At 44.2% G+C, this 20,956-nt stretch overlaps 1 protein-coding gene across 1 annotated transcript in view; it reads left to right on the forward strand.

Moving 5' to 3' along the window:
- KCNG2 (potassium voltage-gated channel modifier subfamily G member 2) overlaps positions 1-17,258 on the forward strand; it is a 53,390-nt gene extending 36,132 nt beyond the window's left edge. The window contains exon 3 of the mRNA XM_066189625.1: positions 14,909-17,258. Within this exon, the coding sequence (XP_066045722.1) occupies positions 14,909-15,703 (795 nt within the window). The 3' untranslated portion in view covers positions 15,704-17,258. The remainder of the gene's footprint in view (positions 1-14,908) is intronic.
- The last annotated feature ends 3,698 nt before the right edge of the window (positions 17,259-20,956 follow it).

The following is a 20,956-nucleotide window of genomic DNA, read 5'->3' on the forward strand; positions in this document are numbered from 1 at the left end:
GGAGAGCTCATTTTTATGACTCTTTCTCTTTTCCGTCTGTTTAGTTGCTGTTCTGCATGTGATACTGAGACCTTAATTTTAACTTAGAGCCGCATGTGATGCATAGATGGTTTGTTTTCATGAATGAAAGTATTAATAAAATTTCAGCTTGTGTTTTTACTTTCATTGTGGAATAAACTGTTCTAGAAAATACAGCATAGTCAACAAAAACCATGTATTTTAAAAAAAATCTCCCTGCTGGTGTTACAGATAACTATTTATAGTGTATAGGCACTAAGGGTGACTTTTTATAAAAAGAATCTTGGGGGATTGGACTAACTAATTTCCCTGGGGATCATCTGAGAATACCACTCTCAGCTCTGCTGTTGAAATGCAAAAATCATAAGCTGTAACAGTATCACCAGTTTTGGCATCTGAACTGATTTACTGTACTTGTACTCTATATTGCTATTTTGCATTTTGTGTCTGCTCCAGACCCCTTAGGCCACAGCTGGATGGAGGTCAGGGAAAGACCAAATGACTCAGTAGCAATGGTCACCTGCCTTTTCTATGTTGTGCACAAGGATGATCCTGTAGGCATATGAGATTCATATTGAGTTTAACATTCACATGTCCTTGCTTAAGGGATATAGGACTCAGAGCACTGCAGAAGTCTATTTTAACTAAAAGCAAGGTGTTTCTTATTTTTTTCCTTTCATAAGCCAAAGTAGGTTTTCTTCACAGATAGTACTTAAATCAAAATGGTAACACACACTCCAAATTGCAAGCTTTGAGAGCACCCTTTACTCACAGTTTCAGTTATCAGCAATAAGCAAATGTTTGCTTTCTTGTTGAAGTTCTCAATTGGCCTCATGTAGTTCCATCACCTGTTCTGTGTAGTCCTGCCTTTAGATTGTGAATGCTTTGGAACAGAATGTCTTAAACACAATGTCTATGGCCATCATAATAACAGAAATAAAAGCTGCACCTACCTGCTGTTCAGGTACATGGGCACCTTCCCTCATGCCTCACCTGCAAGATAATGTTTCTAAGCAAGGGAATTCTTTTTCCGAGACCAACTTAGTCTATGCTGAATCCAAACTGAGGAGTAACTGCAAAGTTCTCAAGTCTGAGTATTGGTAGTGTGGTCTCCCAACTCCTTTCTGATGATCAGAGACATTTGCTAGGCAAGTTGTCTTTCAGACAGCTCAGGTTTGTCTTAAAGCAGTGGGAAGTGATGAGGTTTGGTTTTGGTAACTGATGTTGCTTCTGTGTGTCACATGCAGTGTTAAAATCACAGAGCTGAGAACCTCTTGCACTGCTCCACCTAAACCTTAAACGTCAAGTTGTGTGGGGCTTTCTGAGTGGCATGCATCTTTTATCTGACTCCCATGGCATTTATAAGTGTGAGACCAATGGCAAAATGTTCTTTGCAAATAGCAAGAAGTGATGATCATGTTCTTTGATCATTTTCCTGGGAACTGTCTGTGAGCCATCTGAATGATACAGTCCCTAATGTAAAAGAATATATTTATTTGGTTTTGCTTTGTGGATCTGAATCTAAATCCCTCCTTTCCTGGCTGCCCAAATCCATGTGTTATATGGAGCATATCCCGGTATCAATGTATTTTGCTGAGTTAAGGATTGCTGTACTCACACACTGAGGAGACACATTGGGTACTGGGAGTCCCCAGCATCACTGCTGCACAGCTCACTGCCCCCTGCACCAGCTCTGCCAGCCACTGCCCAGGACCCTGCTGCCTGCAAAACCCCTGGTCAAATAGCACACCATGTGCTAGCTTTGTCAGCTCTTTTACGAGATAGTCCTTCCCCTTTGCAAGACTGCCTGAAGCTGCTCATGAATAGAAAACGTTTGAAGGAATGATTGGTTGGTTTTGCTATTGGTTGTGTGGACAGAGTGCTGTATAACAACAGGCTGCATTTAGCATGACTACATTTGGAGAGTTCTCACCATTTCTTCTCCTTGGCTTGCTTGCTCTTCTTGGGAAAAAAAGAAATTGCTTTCTGCAGTTGTCCCACCCCTGGAAAAAAACAAACAAACAAAACAAATCACAAAAAAACAAACAAAAATCCAGCCTTCCTGCTTTATTGAAGCTCTCTCATCTGCAGCAGGCGTACTTAGTTGTTCTGTCATGGCAGCTGCTTCAAGAGCAAAAATAGGAACCATGGTCCCAGTAAGAAAATCATCCTCTGTGGTATCAGGAGGGTTAGGAGGAATGTTGTGTTTTCTTTCTCCAAGAATTGCCCTTATAATTGGGGGTGGGGACGCAGCACTGTGTGACAGGTTTGCAGAGTCCCTTAGTGAGCCTGCAGATCTTCTGCTCAAGATTCTCCTCTCAGCAAAGTCACCACCTGAGCTCTCCATGCCTGGCTTTTCCCAGCCGTGGGGCTCACTGCAGCGCCTGCTGTTGGGTTGCTTTTCCCAAGTAAAGAGAGAAATTCTTATGGGTCAAGGAGCTACCCAGGAAGATTTTGAGGACAGTAGGTTACAATATAGAGTTTGGGAGCCACCTGAGATTCTCTGCAGTGTTTTAGGCTTAGAAGTAAAAAAATGGAGAGTGTTTCTCTGCACTGCTTGGGAACAAGGCAAGAGCTGACTAAGACAAAATTACTTTTGACTTGTTAATAACTTTATTCTGTCCCAATAAACTCTTTCAGTCTGCAGGATATCTTCTCATGAATAAATAGCAAGCTTAGGTCTCCTTTTAAATATTATATAAATATGCTGCAATGTAACATTAGTGATAAATCATTAAACAGCTAAAACTTTCATAAAAGCATTGGTTACTTTGTCACATTGTAAACTGGTTTACATTTGGTGCAGTGTGCCTCACCCAGCAAAATATGCTCCATGTTTAATTTCTTTTAATATCTCTCTGGTTCCACTACTGTAAGTATCCCTACCAGTGGGTTTATTCTCCAAACTTCCAGTAAATCATACAGAGAGTCTCTGAAGCAATCTCACGATAATAGTCGCTTGGCCTTCAGACATGTTTGTAAAATTACTACAGCTACTTATCACAGCCTAATATCCTTGGGGTACAGCACAGCTCCTGTATTCCATAGATTGCTCCACTGCCTTTTGCAGGAGAGCTTGGGCGCTGTGGGCTTACTGAGTACTGACCCAGTGTTCTGAAAGAGAGAACTCTTTCATTTATTTGAAATGAAAATATAATCTGGAAATTTCATTTCAGAGCTCCAGGATACGTTGCTATCAATTCTGGAGGCTTGGAATGAAAGAAAGGAGGCAGATTTACATTTGGCTATATCTCATATAGCTAGGCTGAGGTAATGAGCTGATTCATGTGTACGGCACTTAGAAGAATTGCATTAAATCATACAACATTATAAATGCTTACATTTTCATTGCCAAGAGTGTGGCAGTGGAAATGAAATATAAAAGTTTTTGAAATCGGGGATTTTTGCAGGGCCCATGGAGACATTTATATTCAAGACAAACTGAGTGGTATACAGATTAAAAAAAAAAGTTACAAGATTTTTTTGCAAAAGTTTTTAAACAAAGGCTTGAGAAAGGAACAGGAGAAGACTATGAAGCTGTTGGGTTTTCTAATGGTAAGCATGATATTAGTTCCAAGTAAAAACATCAAAAACATGGTACTGAGTACAGTCAATCACATTCTGATCTAGTCTGTGTAGAGCACCACTCAGTAATCAAATTTAATATAATTTTTTCAGGGTATAAAGTTTTCAGAAGAAAGTAACTTCTGATGTAGGTAGTTCTGTAAGAGATTTGAATTAGTGCCACACAACATTCTTCCTTAATAAAAAGGCTTTTTTTTTTCAAAAATCAGCTTCCTTATTGTTTAAAAAAATTCTCTTAGATCTCATAATAGCAGAAAACCAACATAAGACATCAAGTGACGCTTGAGATACTGTGTGCAGATTGATATCCATTTGGCAGGCAACTTGAAAAAAAAGTTTTTTAAATGGTTTAAAATCTGAAAGTTCTGCTTTATAGTGAGACACTAGGAGTGCTTTTAATGCAGTGGGAATCATAATAAGAGAACATGTGTGGGCAACAGTGAACTGAAATAATTGAAAGCTGCAGCTGGACAAACCCATGCTCTGAATTAAAGTGTGTTACAGTGTGGGTAATTAACAGTGGAAACCATTTTTCTAGACACGCCTGCATGCATCTCACAGAGTTTTAAATACATTCTGTCAGTCCTTCTAAACATTACAACTCAGCTCAGCTGAAATCATGCATATGATTCATGAGCCACTTGGCAAGATCCTCTGCTCCACAGGAGATCAGCTCAAGAGCCTCTTCAGCCCTTCCAGGGCAGTGAGCCATTGCCATCCTGTCCCTGACTCGCTGGTGCAGGGGGTGCCAGCAAGGATGCTGTAAATCTTCTCTCTGTCTGGGGCTTCCTTGGCCCTTGTGAATATTTAGACCTGAAGGCATCAGTAAGATGAAATGAGCAGTGACAGTTCATAATTGTGATTAAAGGCAAGGGCAGCCAGAAAAAGCTCAAAAGCCCGGATGCTCTCTGAATACTGAGGTGGCATGAATCTGGTCCCATGAAGGCAGGCAGCATCCTAACCCAGGTGTCTTGTCCAGCACTGACTGTGCTTATAGGGGGTGCCGCAGGGGCTGGGACATGCTACTGGTGGGGCTTAGCCACAGCCTGACCAGGCTGTTTGCTAGGACATGTGCCAGCCCACCCCTCTGGCCATTCACTCACTCTACCCTCACCCTTCCATAAGTCTTACACACACACAATCCCTTTCCCTCTGCCCCATCTCATTTCCTGAGCCTGGGTTCAAACAGGAAATACAGAGAATAGTGTGAAGGTCCCAGCCATCCAGTTCATCCTGAGCTATGCTGGGAACTTGGCACCTGGTACAGTGGGTAGAGATGATGGCAAGAGAAATTGCAGCACTCTTCCCAAAAAGACCCTGCAGTGACTGTGAGCAAATGCTGCAGAGATTTTCTCCCAGTCTGCAGCTCGTTGCCTTCATACACAGTAGAAATGTTGGGTGTTTTAAGGTAAGCTCTTGTATGCTGCACTGCTGTCACAGAAAGCACTGTTTTTACTGTTGCCTTGAGCAGAAAGAGAGAATGTGAAAGTGTGTGTCGTTTCGCTGTGGTCACATCCACCTCATAAAAATCATCACAACTTAGAGCATTTCAGTGCAGGAGCACTGCGGGAGCTCACTGCCAGCTGTGCCTGAGCTGCTACCAGCAGGAAGGCGAATCTTCCCACAGGCAACACACACAAATCCTTCCCCTGCTCTCAGATAAGAGGATAAAGGGAGACTGAGGGGGAAGAGATACAGGTTTGGAAAAAAAAGTCAAAGGAAAACAGTAAGCTTGACTCTGTCCTCCTTTCCTCCAAGGAAAAAAACAGACACCACCAGATCTTATACCAGGTTACAGGGTTGCAGGAACCAGTAAAATTAATATGGGTCAATAAAACAGAACTAGCAGTGAGTGGGAGGCAGGGGGAGAAGGGCTTCAAAAATGATTAAAAGAAGGGAGAAACTGGGGTAAATATGAGGAATAATACACTTTAAAATGCTATAAAGAATCAGTTGATCTTTTAATATAATTACTAAGTGAGAGAGAGCGAGAGGGGGACAAGAAGACTGAGATTCTTTTTTAGTGCAAGACAGGTTTGAGGAAGAGAAGATGGAAGGAGGATGCTGGGTTTAGGAAGACCACAGTTCTAGGCAGTGTATATCTGTGGATGTCTGTGAGCACAGCCAGGTGTACCATGTCATCTTTTCCCAGGTAGGTGTGAAAGCGTTGGGAATGCCACTGCTTTGTTACACAGCCCTATCTCTCTTGGACTGGTTCTTTTGGAGGGGTGGGCAGGCGTTCCCATTCCCTGGGGAAACTGTTCAAACTGCACCCAAGTGCCCTTGGCAAGAACTCAGCCCTGCTCTGATTCTTCAGCTTTATGCTGGTTTGGTTTAAGGAAGATAGCCCTCATCTTTATTTCTGCAATCCTGCCCTGTCTGCAAGGACCAGGTGTGCTGCAAGTGCCAAGTGCCATTGCTCAAGCTTTTCCACGTCACAGCTGAGTTTGTCTTGTTTTCAGAGCACTAGGGTAGAAAATACAATTCTTCAGAAATCAGATTTGCAAAGTTGCAATGTAACCGGGCTTCTTCACATGAAAACTCAAGATCAAGCATTTGCTTAGATTTACAGATACTGGAATTTTTTTAAAAAGCATTGTAAACTTCCAAGACTCCGATGCCTTGATCAGAGCCAGAAAAGAGAGGGGGCTGAGGAGGAAGATATCTATTCATGTAAAACCAGGGGAAGAAGGGGACACTTGTCAGCAAAGACACTCCTGGTGCTTCATTATTCTCTTTGGGATTTTTACTTTCAGTGTCAGTGAAAAAGTGGGCCAAACCCAAGAAAAACATTCTGGAAAACTGGAAATCTGGAAATAGAAAATTCCAAGGTAATTTTAGTCAGAAATACTAAGAACACTGGTGTTTCTAAATTGAAACTGTTGTTTGGAGGACACCGTGGCTTGGTGAAATCATCTTTCTTTTTCCTGCCTTCCTGCCTCTGTCAGTGGCAGTGACTGATAAACAAATCCTCTGTGCTGACCTGCCCCCTGAGGCCAGACTGGGCAGGTTGTGCCTGGTCCAAGCACAGCGGGCTGTGCAGGAATCATGGGCACACCTGGACCCCTGTGTCACCCAGAGGTGTTTCCCACAGAAGGATCAGCTGCAGGGAAAAGACAAGCACGCCGTATGGGCTGTGGTGCGTGAAATCTTGCATCGACTGCCATAGGAGTTGATGAGTTTCAAATACAATACTTTGTTTTCCTGGACCTGTGGCTGCCTGTGTAGCTATTCATCTTCAGACAGTTTCCCAATGGCACAGAATGATTGTAAAATAGCCAAAGCAGACCCCAGGTACAAAAGTAGTGTTTTGATTTAGAGTATTTGTTCAAGTAAATGGCAGTAAATCTGTTCTTGTACATATAATTCTCTAAATATTAGTAACAGCCTGCTTATGTCTTACACTCATGCACAGACAAAAGCTGTGGACCAGCCAGGTGGGGACCCCAGACCCCAGGGGCCAGCTCCAGCAACACCAAGAGATCATTTCCTTTGCCAGCCAAACCTTATGGGCAGGTAGGACTTGGAGGGGTCCTCTGAGGTGTAGTTCCTCATAGGAACTACATCACACCACCAACCCTCAAAACTGAGACGCTTCATCCTAAAGGTCTCTGGTCTTCCCTGTTCTTTCAGGGGGTCTTTTTTGGAACCTCGTGTGTCTTCTAGAGTCCAGGTTCTGAAATCTGGTGTAGCTGTTTCTTCTCTGGCCAGCACTGTCCTGTCAATTAGCGATGGGCTCTCTTTGCACACAGCCAGCACAGACTGAGCACGTAAGGTCCCTTTCCTTTGCCTTCCTACCTCCCCTGCTGGTTGCAGTTACTCAGCTGCTGGTGTTGCCCTTCCCAGCCACTCCTGGACCACATCTGCAGAAAATGTCACCCAGAGTATATCACTCCTCCTTATGTCATAGTATAGCCCCTCACTCCTGGTATGTGGGGTGATCAGAGTGGGAGATAGGAACAGCTGGCTGCTGGAACTCATACTGTTTCCTTAAGCTGCTCCCCGCCACCATCGCAGATCTAAGGAGCTTTAAGACACTGGATGTCTTGACACTTCCCCCAGCCTTCTCTGAGGTGCTGTGCTTATTCCTGATAGGCATCTGAAAATCAGGCAAGTTCTGTTTCATAGATATTTCACGGTCTGTTTTATTCTTTCCGTGTTTCCTGCGTCTTGACAATTTTAGGTTTTGGTTGCTCTCTATAAAGTAGAGCCAGATAGCATTTTTTTCCCTCCAGCAAGTACTGTTGCTTTTGGAGAAGTGTGTGCTAAAAAAGGGCACAGGCATGAGGAGAGCTAGTTCAGAAGAAGGTATTAATGAGAGGGCATTTTGTGCATCTGTAGGACTACTTACCTGCTTTCCATTCTTCTCAACAACCAGCTGTACTGGGGCAAAAAGAGGCAGGATAGTGGACCAAAGATTATATCGGCATGTGTCAGGGACAGCACATGAAGGAGGCAGGGAAATGGAAGAAAGCCCTAGGATCACAGTAAGTCTTTCCTGATAGGTAGGTGATTGAACCCCTTGTGTCTGTGTCTTTCCCCACAATTCAGATGTATACGCCAAATCCATGCAGTCAGCTGTTAAGGCATCTGTAGCATTTCCAGGGAAAAAAAGTGTCAGTTAAACAGGTCTCAAGGCTCAGTATTTATATGGCTTAGGAACCCGAGGCCTACTTACAGTGTCTAATTTTGGTTGTACAGTTTGGGGCTGAGATGGCCTAAAGCAGCAGCTGCTTGTGGATTGGGCAGAGTAACTCAAGGAAACACAGCTGGTTCCCTCTGCAGCCTCCTGGATCAGGAGTGCCATCCCTGTCTCCTGTCTCTTTAAGTCTGCAAGGGTAGTCGTTGGTAAAGTCCTCACACGGTCTTCTCTTCTCTTTCATTGACTCCCAGACCCTTTTCCCAGATTTCCATGAACACAGCCATCTGGCTTCACAGTTACGGGTCAGAGGAGCAATTTGAGACAAATGAAAGGCACATGCAGGGATCTCAGTAACCCTGGCTGTATGACTGCCAGTGAACAGCACAGCATGCAATTCCACAAGCTGATTAGACTCTGGCTGAGTATTTTAGCGCACCTTCTAGCAACTGCCATAGTCTTTTGGCATCTCCCTTGTTCCTGTTGGCGTTCCATGTTTATTTGCAGCTTCACTGGCAGGATAAAAATGGCAGGCTGAGGGTTTTTGAGAAGTGGCAGTTTGGGCTGTGCTGTCTCAGGATCAAGGAAAATCCAGAGGGGTAAGCTGGTGTAGCTCCTGCCCACCTCCTTGCCCTTTCTCCTCAACAAAGACAAGTTGTACAAGAGCTATCTTCTGTCCATAACAGGGCTGCACAAAGTTAGCAACAACCCTCCCCTCGGAAGGCACAGGTTATCTTTGCTGGCAGCTGGGCTGAAGATGAAGCACAAACTAAGCTCGAGTTACGGATCAAAGTGTGGATAGCAAGAAGCAGAGGATTCTCTGAAGGCCCTTTGGTGACTTTAAAAACAGAAACTGTTAAAAAACTTTAAAAACAGACTTCATAGCCAGCCAGTTTTGAGGACAGGCTGTGCAGTTATCTGAATCATCTTTGTTCAGGAGCACAAGGAAATATTCGGAGCAGGCTGACTGCAAGTTCAGCCTGACCCCAGCGTTAATGACAGAAGCACTGAGTTACAATCACCGCGTCTGTGGGTGGTCAGAGCGAGCGCAGCTGCCTGTGCCCCAGGGCAGGGTGGGATGCTGCCCTTCTAAGGTAGGTCACATAGCAGGAGTCGTGCACTCATCCCTGCTGTGAAAATTATCTGGATGCTTTCACCAGAAAGTCACTTTTCATCAGAAAATTGCCTTTCATCACAAAGTGGCAGCCTGAGCAATACCTTTGAGTTTTGTTGGTGAGGCACGTTTCTGGGAATATTGCTCTTTTGCTGCAATTTTTCTCAGGGAAGGCTTCTTCATTTTGCAATGACAAGAGCAGGCAAATCACCCAGCACCCAGGGCTCCCAGCACTCCCAGACACTGGGACAGAGCCAGATGCAAGCTTCCACTCTGCTCTCATAGGAGTGGGAGCTGGGTCTCTCCAAAGCCCAGCAAAGGTTCCAAGTGTTGGGCTGCTGAATAATTGGTAGTGGAGGAGTGTCTGTCGTCTGAACCACCCTGCAGATTTTCATTGAAACAGGTGGCTCAGCCTCCCACTCAAATCCAAGGGAAACACTCCAAGGCTCTGGACTGGGGACTGTAGGCAGACTTGTCAGCAGCCTCAGGGCTGCAGGTCTCTTTGTCTGCAGGTCTCTTAACACAGATCTCTGATGCCGAGATTTCAGTTGCATCAGAATTTCAAGTTCCACATTGTTGTTAAAAAAGAGTTTGATCTGATGTGCACAGAGAAACACTTGAAATGTGTGACCCAAAAGGCTCAAGTAACAAGGGGCAAGTGGACATGAACAAAAATATCATTTAGAAATGTCACAATTTTCAAGCTTATGTAAGTGCTTTTGTATGCAATGCCTCTCATGTTGGGGTTTCTTTTCTTCTTAACATATAGATTTGACAGTGAGGGGAATCTCAATATAGGGTCAAAGTGGGCAGCATTGAAACTTCTTCCTTCAAAGTGCTGTGGAGCTGCTGACCTCACAAAAAAGTGCATGGAAAGCAACACAAGAACTGGGGCAGTTAGAGGTGATCTGGTTTTTGACATCTTCTAATGCAGAGGGATTAGAAGATGGTGTCAAAGCCTGCAAGAATCTAAGAGTCACAATTTCTTCTCAGGAGATCAGAGGACAAAGAAGAAAGCCAAGAAGTCACAACATACAGTGGATAATTTTTCTGAGGTTCAGTGCAAGTGAAATGGACCCTGCAAGCCAAACCAAAATGTTTCTGAAAAATGTCTGTAACTTTTAGACAGGCCATACCGAACAATGAATACAGATTGATTTGAACTCCAGTGACGCGTTTTTCCTTTTTGTAATTTTCCTTTTGCCAAAGGAACTTTTGGCAAAGAAAATGTTTCTCCAGAAGAAAGATGCTGTGGTTGGCTTTTTGACAACAAATTTCTATAGATCCTAATGAAGGAGACTCACTTTAATTTGACTGCACGGAATTACTCACTGATGCCTTTCTTTCCTTGTGCCCTATGTTGACATTAGTATATAGCCCCCAAATCCTGTGCAACTGCAGACAATTTCCCATACTCCAGAAATTTCAACAGGAAAAAAAAACAAACAAAAAAAACCCCAAACAAACAAACAAAAAAACCTCACCACACACCAAACTACTCACAGTTTGAAAGAAACAAATCTACACAGATAAGTAAATATACACATTATACACATTTTGTGAAGAACAACTGTTTTCTCTACAGCTCAGTTTCATCAATCTAAATATAAAAATGTAGTGATAAAAATGTATCCATTAGATTACAGGGTGAAGAAATTTCATTACTTGGAATGAGGGAGAGCTGTTTTGCTTATAAAAAGTAAAAAGCAGTGTTTAGTTGTTAATGGACATGTTTGTGGCCACAAGTCGGTAGAGCCTGATCTTTTTTGAGAACATACAGATTTGATGAAGACCTATTTTGGGCAGGATGCCCTATTCTGTTAGGAGTTGTTTTTCTTGTGTTCCAATGGCTGATTAATTCCTGAATTTTTTTTTTCCATCTGTATGTGTGCCTTTCTGAGAATTTTTGCTTTGTTTTCTTGAACAGAAAAACCTCAAAAGCCCAAGCAGAATTACAGCAACCAGTTGGTCTGGAACACATAGTTAGAAGTTTTAGAAAACAAAACATTGCCTTTTTTTTTTTTTTTCTTTCTTTCTTAACCAGTGCTGTAGCCAAGCAGGAAAAAAAAAAACAGCAAGGAAAAGCAGCTGCAACTGAAAGAAATTAAGTGCAAAGAGCATGAAATACAATTTTGCGTTGCTGTTTTGGTAACGTGAGGATAATAACAGGTCACACCTAGATAAAATTGAAACAGTGTCCAAGGGATAGAAAGACTTAATTAGTGGAAAAAAGAGACCTCTGGCAGGTTGATTGACACACAGATCCGTTTTCTAAAAGCATGTTCAGACCCTCTTATTTTTAGGACAGCCTTTGGACAGAGCCTAGCTTGTTGAGATTGTGATAGGTTAGTAAGGATACTGAGCAAGTTGCTGGAGATAATTATGCATTAGCTGGAAGGGGGGATTGTTTCATCCTGTTGAAGTGAAGTCTGTGTAGTAGAAAATTATCACTCCACTGTACTGAAAGTAAACATTTCGACTTTCTTATTATATGTTGCCTGTGGAGAGTGGGAAGAATGGAAAAAAGCCTGGGCCCAGCATCATCTCTGGATGGAGGAAATTTCAGCTCCTCATTATCTTGCGGGGCAAAGATGCATCTTGGTTCTGCAGCGTTGGATTATCCAAGCTCCATATTCCACCAAGCTTCTTGAGCTTGGCTAAACGAAGATTGCCAGGCTCCTCCCGCACTTGCGTTTGGGATTTAGTTCTGCAGGAAGATTGAAGACATAAATAGCAATGCTTTAGGTCTGTGAACCTACATAGGATAAACATGTCAGAGTGCAGGAGAGCAGACAGAGTCTTCCAAAAGTCACCTTCCCTGGTAGCTCATTAGTGAGGAACAATCTTCACTCCTGTTTTCTCCTACACCAAAACTCACACACAGAAGCACTTCAGAGAGTCTCATTTCCATATGCAGCTAATAGAAAGTGGTGGGGGAATTAGGTGCCAAATTAGCTATTAATCACCTTAGTGACTTTGTAAGTTTATTTTAAGGCTAAATTCTCCATAGACTTCACTGAATTTCCTAAAACTTTTAGTGGCATGAAAACTCTGTACATGTACATCAGAATCCAGAACACTTCCTGCCAGATAGGGCTCTTAAGGCAAGGTGTATCAGTTTCTATAGATGATGGTCCAAATAATGGTGCATCTGTCAGAGAATGCAAATTTGCACATTTGGGTATTTATCTTGTCACTACTGTTGCTTTGCTCAAGCCATAGCTATTCTTCTCTGGCTTGTCATCCTAACACTTCGACCTCATCCTCTTGAGCACCTGCAAGGATAGGATGAAGAGCTGCAAATTATCTCCAGCCATTGCCCTTAGGTGTGAGATCAAGCATATCCTGATTGCCAGGCAGCAGAGCACTGGGAGAATATTTGTCTGAGGGCTGATTTCTGGGTCATAAGGAGAGAAGTTACAGTGGTACAGGCAGAGTCCTTCCACTGACATTGTGAGCTTTGTCTCTGGCTCACAGAGCCAGATTTGTGTTGTGGTGTGGCAGCATCTTGATTCTGTATTTGATAGGAGAGCCTGACAGCAAAATTATGCTGTGATAGGAGGAAAGCTCCTAGAAACAAAATCTTGTATCCTATGTATTATGATTGTGACAAAAATACTTTCTGATGGCCAAATTAGTTTGGTGAGGCAGATATAAATTAAGCTCCTTCTAGCATTCACACATATCAAAATTTGGAATTTAAAGACAGGCTATCTGAGCTACTATACTGCTAACATAAGATTATCATTCCTCCCTGCAATATGCTTGAAATCTGGACAGTAATTTCAATGGGACAAGTAAATTTTCTCTCCATATCAGCATGACCCCCTGGGAAACAGGGGGAGGTACATCATGTGCCAATTGAAAGTGGAATAAAAAACAAAAATCCATAAACACAAAGTATTACAATTTTTTTATTTTGGTTACTACAAGGACCATAAATGCTGGCTCTGAGGATTCCTTTTCACTTCTGTTTTTCTTGTTGACATCTCTTTGGTTATTGTCTCAATCTCTTCCTAAGTGTAAGATGTGCCTCAGCATTTTGGTTATCATATTGAGGTAACCCAAGGCTTTGCCTCCGTGATGACACTGCTCTCTCTGCTGGCAGTGCAACAGCCCTTGAAACATATCCAGTTCCTCCACATTTTGGGGAAGGCTGCAGTTAGTGAAGAGGGCAAAAGCCTCATTCGTCTTTTGCTGCTTTCTTTCCAAACAGGAAAAAAGCCTGTGCATACGCACTTCAGGAGGGATGAAGTTAGGATGTGGTGCTGTGCATTAAAAATTTCCTTGGCTCTCTGGAGCAAAAGACTCCTGTGGCTGAGTATGTGGGCAGAACTGTTAATAGATGTGCCAGGTTTTCAGTTTCTCCAGTGGTGATATGAGGACCAGCTTGACACAGCCTCACCATTCTCAACTGATGTTTTACGGCTATAATTTGGCATAGGCAAGTAAAACAAGATTGGGCATTGGGACCTAATACCTGTTGCATCCAGTGGGAGTCACACACCCCACTAGCATGGATGGACTCCTTACAACAAACTGTTCAAACTGGCACACTGAATAAATATACCCTTCCCTTAAATAAGTATGCACTTGCCTTCCACACAAAGCCCCCAGAGCATTCACACTTTTTTACAAGCATTTACAGAGGAAACAGCACTAGCCCTATAATTGTCCACATCAAAATCTGTTTGTTTAGAGAAGTTGTTTATTATTCAGCTGGAGGTACTAAGAGTGACATAGCAGAGAATTTCCACAATATTAACAACTGAGGAGTGGCCATCGCCAGCATTATTGTTTATTGCCTTTCCAGTGCACTGAGGCTGACTTGTTTACAAGCATTGTAACTGAAGAGCTAGAGCTCTCTTTATTTGCCACCAAGTGAGCCTGCAGGGAAGAGCAGGGGAAGAAAGCTTGGGGAAGGCATCATAGTCACTAGTTGTTACAGGTGCAGTAACTAAAAACACTTCTCTCTCCATACCACACTCTATCCTGTGATATTTGTTCTTTTAGAAATGCCTACATTTCTCAGTACTTTAAATAAGCTTTTGACTGTAGGGGTAGTGTGTTAATAAATGTTCACTGGGATACAAAAAATGTGCTGTATTTAGTGAATAATAGATTATAGATAACTCCAAGCATATCACTTAAAATGATGTAGGTGTTTATGAGCCATTAGTAAGCAATTTATTATTGATCAGGAAGGGAAGGAAGGATCACACATTTATTACAATCCACAAATCCTGAAGTCTTGGTTAGAAATGAAGTGTGAGCCACTGGCCTTTTAGCAGTAGGCTCTGTGGCCAACAGCTGGTAAGATCACACCAAGTTCTTGGCAGCTTTGGGACACTCCAGTGCATTGTTGACCTGTCCTGTAGCCAAACATGTCGCCTCTGGTTCTAGTACCTCTCAGCAGCCATGATTTTGCTTTGGTACATCACAATTCGTATCAATTTCAAGCAGTGCTTTCCTTTAAGAACTGACACTATTTGTTTCACTCCCTGGCTAAATCTGTTTCTTCTCTCTTTTATGTGTTTCCCACTCCTCCCCAGGGTGAGTGCTCACAAAAGTGCTATGACATCTTTGTGCTGGAGACGGTGTGTGTGGCGTGGTTTTCCTTTGAGTTCCTGCTGCGATCCATCCAGGCAGAAAACAAGTGTGCTTTCCTGAAAACCCCGCTCAACATCATCGACATCCTGGCCATTCTGCCTTTCTACATCTCTCTCATTGTGGATGTGGTTTCCACAAAAAACAGCAGCAAGCCTGGCGGGGGAGCTGGGAACAAGTACCTGGAGCGTGTGGGGCTGGTGCTGCGCTTCCTGCGGGCACTGCGCATCCTGTACGTGATGCGGCTGGCACGACACTCACTGGGGCTGCAGACGTTGGGGCTTACCGTGCGCCGCTGCACCCGCGAGTTCGGGCTGCTCCTGCTCTTCCTCTGCGTCGCCATGGCACTCTTCTCGCCGCTGGTGTACTTGGCTGAGAGCGAACTGGGGGCTAAGCAAGAGTTCACCAGTGTTCCCACCAGTTACTGGTGGGCTGTGATCTCCATGACAACTGTTGGCTACGGGGACATGGTGCCTCGTAGCATCCCTGGACAGGTGGTAGCCCTGAGCAGTATCTTGAGTGGGATTTTGCTGATGGCATTCCCAGTCACATCCATCTTTCATACCTTTTCCCGTTCCTACAGTGAGCTGAAGGAGCAGCAGCAGCGATTAGCCAGCAGGCAGGTGCGCCAGCGGCAAGAGAACACTGAGCTCCCAGGTGGTGACAGTGCAAGGGGGCTCAGTGCCATATTCCCACCAAGTGCTGGTGAGCAGAATGGTCTGCCCGTGGTGGACCAGTAAGCCAAGAGAAGTTCTTGACCCTGAACAGCAGAAAATGTACGTTGGCAGCACATTCAGTGGACAAGGGAGGTCAGTTCTGCAAGAAGAATGCCATGAACTGCATAAATGAGGGGCAGACACACACAAGATTTCTCTAAAGACCAACTTCTGATCTTACAGGACCTCTGAAAAGTACCCCTAGAAATTCTACAGCTCCTCCATTGCTTTTCTTAGGGCTTTTCTATTGAGCAAGTATTTTTGGGTATGTCCAAAGAGCAGCCATTGAACATAGCCAGCCAGTAGAATGTAATGTGAAGCACAGCCTGTGCCAGGTGCCATATTGCAGAGCAACCAGCGTGCCACCTCCTCCCTACCCTGCTCAGTGGCACTCCCTGTGCAAAGGGCTGAGCAAGGGGCTCCCTGTGCTGCAACACCCCACAGCATGTTTGTTTTGGCAGCAGCACCAAGGAACACAAACCTCGGACAAGCCAAGGGGTGAGGGCAAGAGAAGGGAAGAAGCATCCTGTCAGCTTTACCAGGGGCTTGCTTTTGTCTTCTATGGGTGAGGCTGCACAGCCAGGGCTGCCAGCTCTGAATTGTGTGTGAGCAGAGTTTGCATTATTTAGTAGAGATGCATATTTACCATCCTAAGCTTTGTGTCTTAGTCCCATGACATAAATACACATACAAAAAATCTTCCTGACTATGGTACTGAATGTTAACTTGTTATTTTTCCTTTGCTAAAAGTTGAATATAAAAAATACCATTACAAATTATGTTTTTCCACTTTCTGTTAACTATTTTCATCTCTCATCTATCAAGAAATGTGTTTAACAGGCAACTGAACCAATCTGAACTACATGTAGCTCAAGAAGGGGAGAGTGATGTTAAACCAGCAGTGACTCCCAGTTCTGCACAGCCTTCCTCGGTGGTGGTGGCTGCACTGAGTGCAGTTGTTTGCAAACAGGAGTAGGGGATTAGTACAAACCAAGTGAGGCCAGTGAGACACCTTCAGTGGGCTTTGGCCCGAGCTGCAGTGCAGCAGCTGCGCTCTGCATTAGGAGTAGCCTTTTGGTTTTGCCCTTCTACTAAGAAAAAGACAACCCTGTCATTAGAACAAGTGTTCTGGCTCTTCTTCCTGATTCTCAAAGGATTTAAGTCAATTTAAAGGGAAAATTAATCATATGGTGACATGTGCATGTTTGCTTATTGATGCCAGCCCCATGCATGAGCTTACCAGCCCCAACCCTGGAGGAGCTGTGTAGCTGTTCCAAATAAGGATGCTGTGTGGGTCTTTCAGTGCTCCTAAAGGTAGGATGTGACTGGGGAATGGAGGGAGATGGAACCCAACAATCTCTTGTACCTACACTCCTATTTGTACTAAAGCCATGCAGTGTCACCCTCCGTATTCTCCACCCACCAGGAAGGGAACAAAACCTGATATACTGAAGAAGGGATTTGTCTGGTCTGTTGTTTGGGGTTTTTTTGCCTCAGCATATGTTGTAGAACCAATCCTACATTAGCAAACTCTCATATTAAGCCGTTCCTTATAGGAATGAAGCAAGGGAAATGGAAAAGTTACACTTTATTTTAATAAAAATCAAAAAAGCTTTGTTGCTGACTCTTTGTGTCTGGTGATTTGGGTGCAGAGGAAGGTGGTGTTTCACTGTGCTGATGTGAAATAACTCATGTTACTTGCTGCTGAGCACTGCAGGAGATGGAGGCAGCAAAACTGAGCTCCCCTGTACCCTGCAGGATGCTCCTGGGTCAGCAAAGCCCCAGCCGTATTGAACTACAGACAAACCAAACGCAGGTGCCCCTGCCAGGGCTCTGCCCGTCCTTAATGGCCCAGCAGCACTGGGAAAACATCTGTTCCTTGTGCTAGAGAGGAGGGCCAAGGGCTTGTGCCTGGGCTGACTCAGACTCCTGGGAAAGCAATGCCAGCACTGTTTGCTGTGACTCATGAAAGATTTTAATTTTATTGGTTTTTTATTCCCGGTGCAGGCATTTCTTTCATTAAGGATTATTACGGTCTGACATCAGGCATACAGCTTTGCAGCCAGCTGACTGCAAACCAGCAAAGGGAGCATTGGTGGGGGGACAGTGTGGCCTGGAGCTGAGGGGCAGCACTGCATCTTCTGGTGGCATTCAGATGCTCAGCCTTAAGGTGGCACCCAGTAGACTCACTGGGTAGACTCACAGGTTCACTCCTCATGGGGATTTGGTTCATGCATACCAGGTGTGTTTCATGCTCCATCTCCAGTGTGAATGAAGTGACCATGGCTAGTGGACATGGAGGGTACAGAATTCATCTCCTTAAGGTGGTGAAACCCACAAACTGCAAGCACCCTTACCTTTCTGCTAGAAAAGCCACATTGGAGTGGACATCCTTGCAGAATAAAGTTTCACACTTGCAGTGCTAGCAAATAACCATGAGTCAATGCAGCTTTTGGCCTTGCAGCATGACAAAAGCAGTGCTGGGACAGCAAACTGCAGCTCAGCAGCTGTGCAGAAAAACAGACTGATGACACATACCAGCATTAATCAACAGTATTATTGCTGTTCTCCATCAAGTTGCTATTGTCCTACAATAGTCAGTTCTTTGTATTTTTCAAAAGGCACATAATTAATTCCAGCATGCACAGAGTTTTAATAAAGTGACAAAACCCTCTCATTATGTCGCCTAGTCAAAGCCTGGCTTTCAATAAAGTTTCATTTCATCTACTGGGATGACAGATGAGGAAACAAATATAAACCAGGAACCTTTTAAACAAATTATTTTTGGAAGCTGTATAAAGTTGTGATGCACACATTGCCAGACATAAAAGACACTTAGAGGAGAATGAATTTCACCCAGGGCAGCTGTTGTTATGGGTGATCCTTATTACTTTTGATCAGCTGCTGGAGAATGTTGCTTTTGTTGTGTATGGTGGTTGGGGTTTTTTGACACAGCACACAGATTATTTTAAGGCCATTTATCTCTAACTATAATAAATGACACACTGCTGTCTGCAGGCACACCGGTGCTGGCAGGTAGTTTTATGTGTTTCTTTGAACAACTAAGTGCATCACGATTGCAGCACACTAATTTTGCCAGAAGGAAAAAGAAAAAAGAAAAGGAAAAATAATGCTCCTCTCTCATATGGGACAAAGACTCGAAATATGTGAGCAAAGCCACCTCTTCTACATGTCCACCTTGGTGGCAGCATGCATGCATCTGAACCTAAAAATTCTGGCAACACTTGTCATGAAAACCATAACTTAGGAGAGTTAAGGATGTGTTAACTGGTAAAGGAGCAGGGGTAAAGAGAATGACACAAAGTCAAACACAACTTCAGCTCATACAGTGCATGTGCACAGCCACCTCCTACCGCACAGCAGCCTCAGTTAAGAAAAAGCAGTAATGCAAAGAAAAAGGGGACGCTGGTGTCATCTCCTCAGCTGTAAGCTGGACAGAGGCTGCTGTCCCACACTGCTGAGGACAGAGCAGGCACAGGCTATGGCAGACTCACGGCAGATGCTTCAGGGGGCAAAGCATCCTTGGCCTTACCCTTGACACCTACAAGCCACAGCCTTAGAGGACTGTGAAGCCTTGGTGTGGAAGAGGACAGAGGCACATGGAAGGGCTGCTGGCCCATCTGTGGCTGAGCAAAGCCCCTCAGTCTCCCAGTTAGCACCTACCAGAGCCAAGTGCATGTAAGCTGGGACACAGAAGGGCAGGAGAGGGGGTCTGAAATGCTGTGTTTGCTGTCAGTGCATTTCCAGATGCTGACGTCTGCTTGGGACAGGCTGCTTTACAAGGCTGTTTACAGGAAGACCTGTCCCTGCCCTAGGGTGAACCTCCCATTATGTTCTGGTCCCTGTCTTTTATTTACTGCTGTTGGCACAGATATCCAGGCTGTGTTTATTTATTGGCACACTGTTGACTTATGCATTGATGTCTTCTTTCTTACAGAAAGCTTCTAACATGGCTACAGTTTTCAGTCAGGTCCTGGAAGTTTGCTTGGTCCTCAAGCCTAAGGATCACAATCAGATTTACCCAACAGAACCTTTGGGCCAGTTTTTGCTTTATACCCAGGACCAAATGTGAGCTTTATTTTATGTTTTAAAATGTTTTTAATTGCACCTAACTGCATGCATCTCAAACATCTAACCATGAGATTTCTCCCTCCATGGAGTCGCACTGCCTACCATGCACAGCATGCTGCTGCTGCCCTGCCTGCTGCAGCATCAGAGATGGGGTTCCCCATTGTTTCCTTTGGGGCTAGCCCCATCATTGACTTCCCCACAGTGAATGTCAAAGCAGCAGCCAATAACACCAGCAGTATGTGAGAGAAGGTGCAGGCACTGTGAGTGTTGAACAGGCTTGGCTGCTGTGTGAACTGCTTGGGTCTCCACTGCCAGCAGAGCGCAACATAGCAGGCAGGGTTTACTCCTCACCCTCACATTCCTCCTCCTTTCCCCCACACTTCACTGATTTGCCTACATTTACCTTCATGTTCTGGTTTTCCTTCTTTCCCTTCCCTTCAGGAATATCACCCTTCAGGTCCTTATTTGAGAAAGCTCAGTCTCCCCCACATCTCTCCTCCCACCCTTCCCACCCCTCTCTCCTATGCCTCCAGCCCTCTGTCCTCCCCAGCTCCCCTTCTTCAGCTCTTGCAGTCATTGCACACAGCAATAGCAAACCACCTCTCCATGCCAGAGCAGCCCAACATCCTGGATCAGCAGCCTGGCAGGATTCAGGAGGTGCACAGCACCTGCAAGGCTGCTCCTGACAGTCTTGGCTTGTTTTCCTATCCAGAATGAACAGGGAGGGTGGCCAAATCTTCTCTTAGAGCAGCAGTTGGCCATGAGATGACAGACTCAGTGTCCTCATCTTCGGTGCAGAGGCTGCCAAGAGCACATCCCTCATCTGTGTCCCAATCTTCAGACTCATTCTGCAGTCTGCATGACACAAGGTTCTTTTAAAGTTACATAATAATCTATTAGTAATACGGTTTTTACTGTGAGCATTGCAAACACAAACAAGTATGTAGTCTCAATGGTTAAGTTTACCCTGGTATGTATGGAAGAGCAGGAGACAGAAATCCAGAACCCCTGCTGTGCATCATCACTTCAGGACAATTTATGCCTTGTGCTTACTCACTCATCAGAAGGAAAAACCACACTAGTTATTCATATCAACAATGCTCCTGACAAGATGATTTATAATAAGAGTTAAGAAGCATACATTTTGTACCTGAACAAAACAAAGCAACACTGCAATTTATATAT

Source organism: Chamaea fasciata, unplaced genomic scaffold, assembly GCF_029207755.1.
Source record: "Chamaea fasciata isolate MVZ Bird 193981 ecotype frontalis unplaced genomic scaffold, bChaFas1.0.hap1 SCAF_1, whole genome shotgun sequence".
Taxonomy (NCBI): domain Eukaryota; kingdom Metazoa; phylum Chordata; class Aves; order Passeriformes; family Sylviidae; genus Chamaea; species Chamaea fasciata.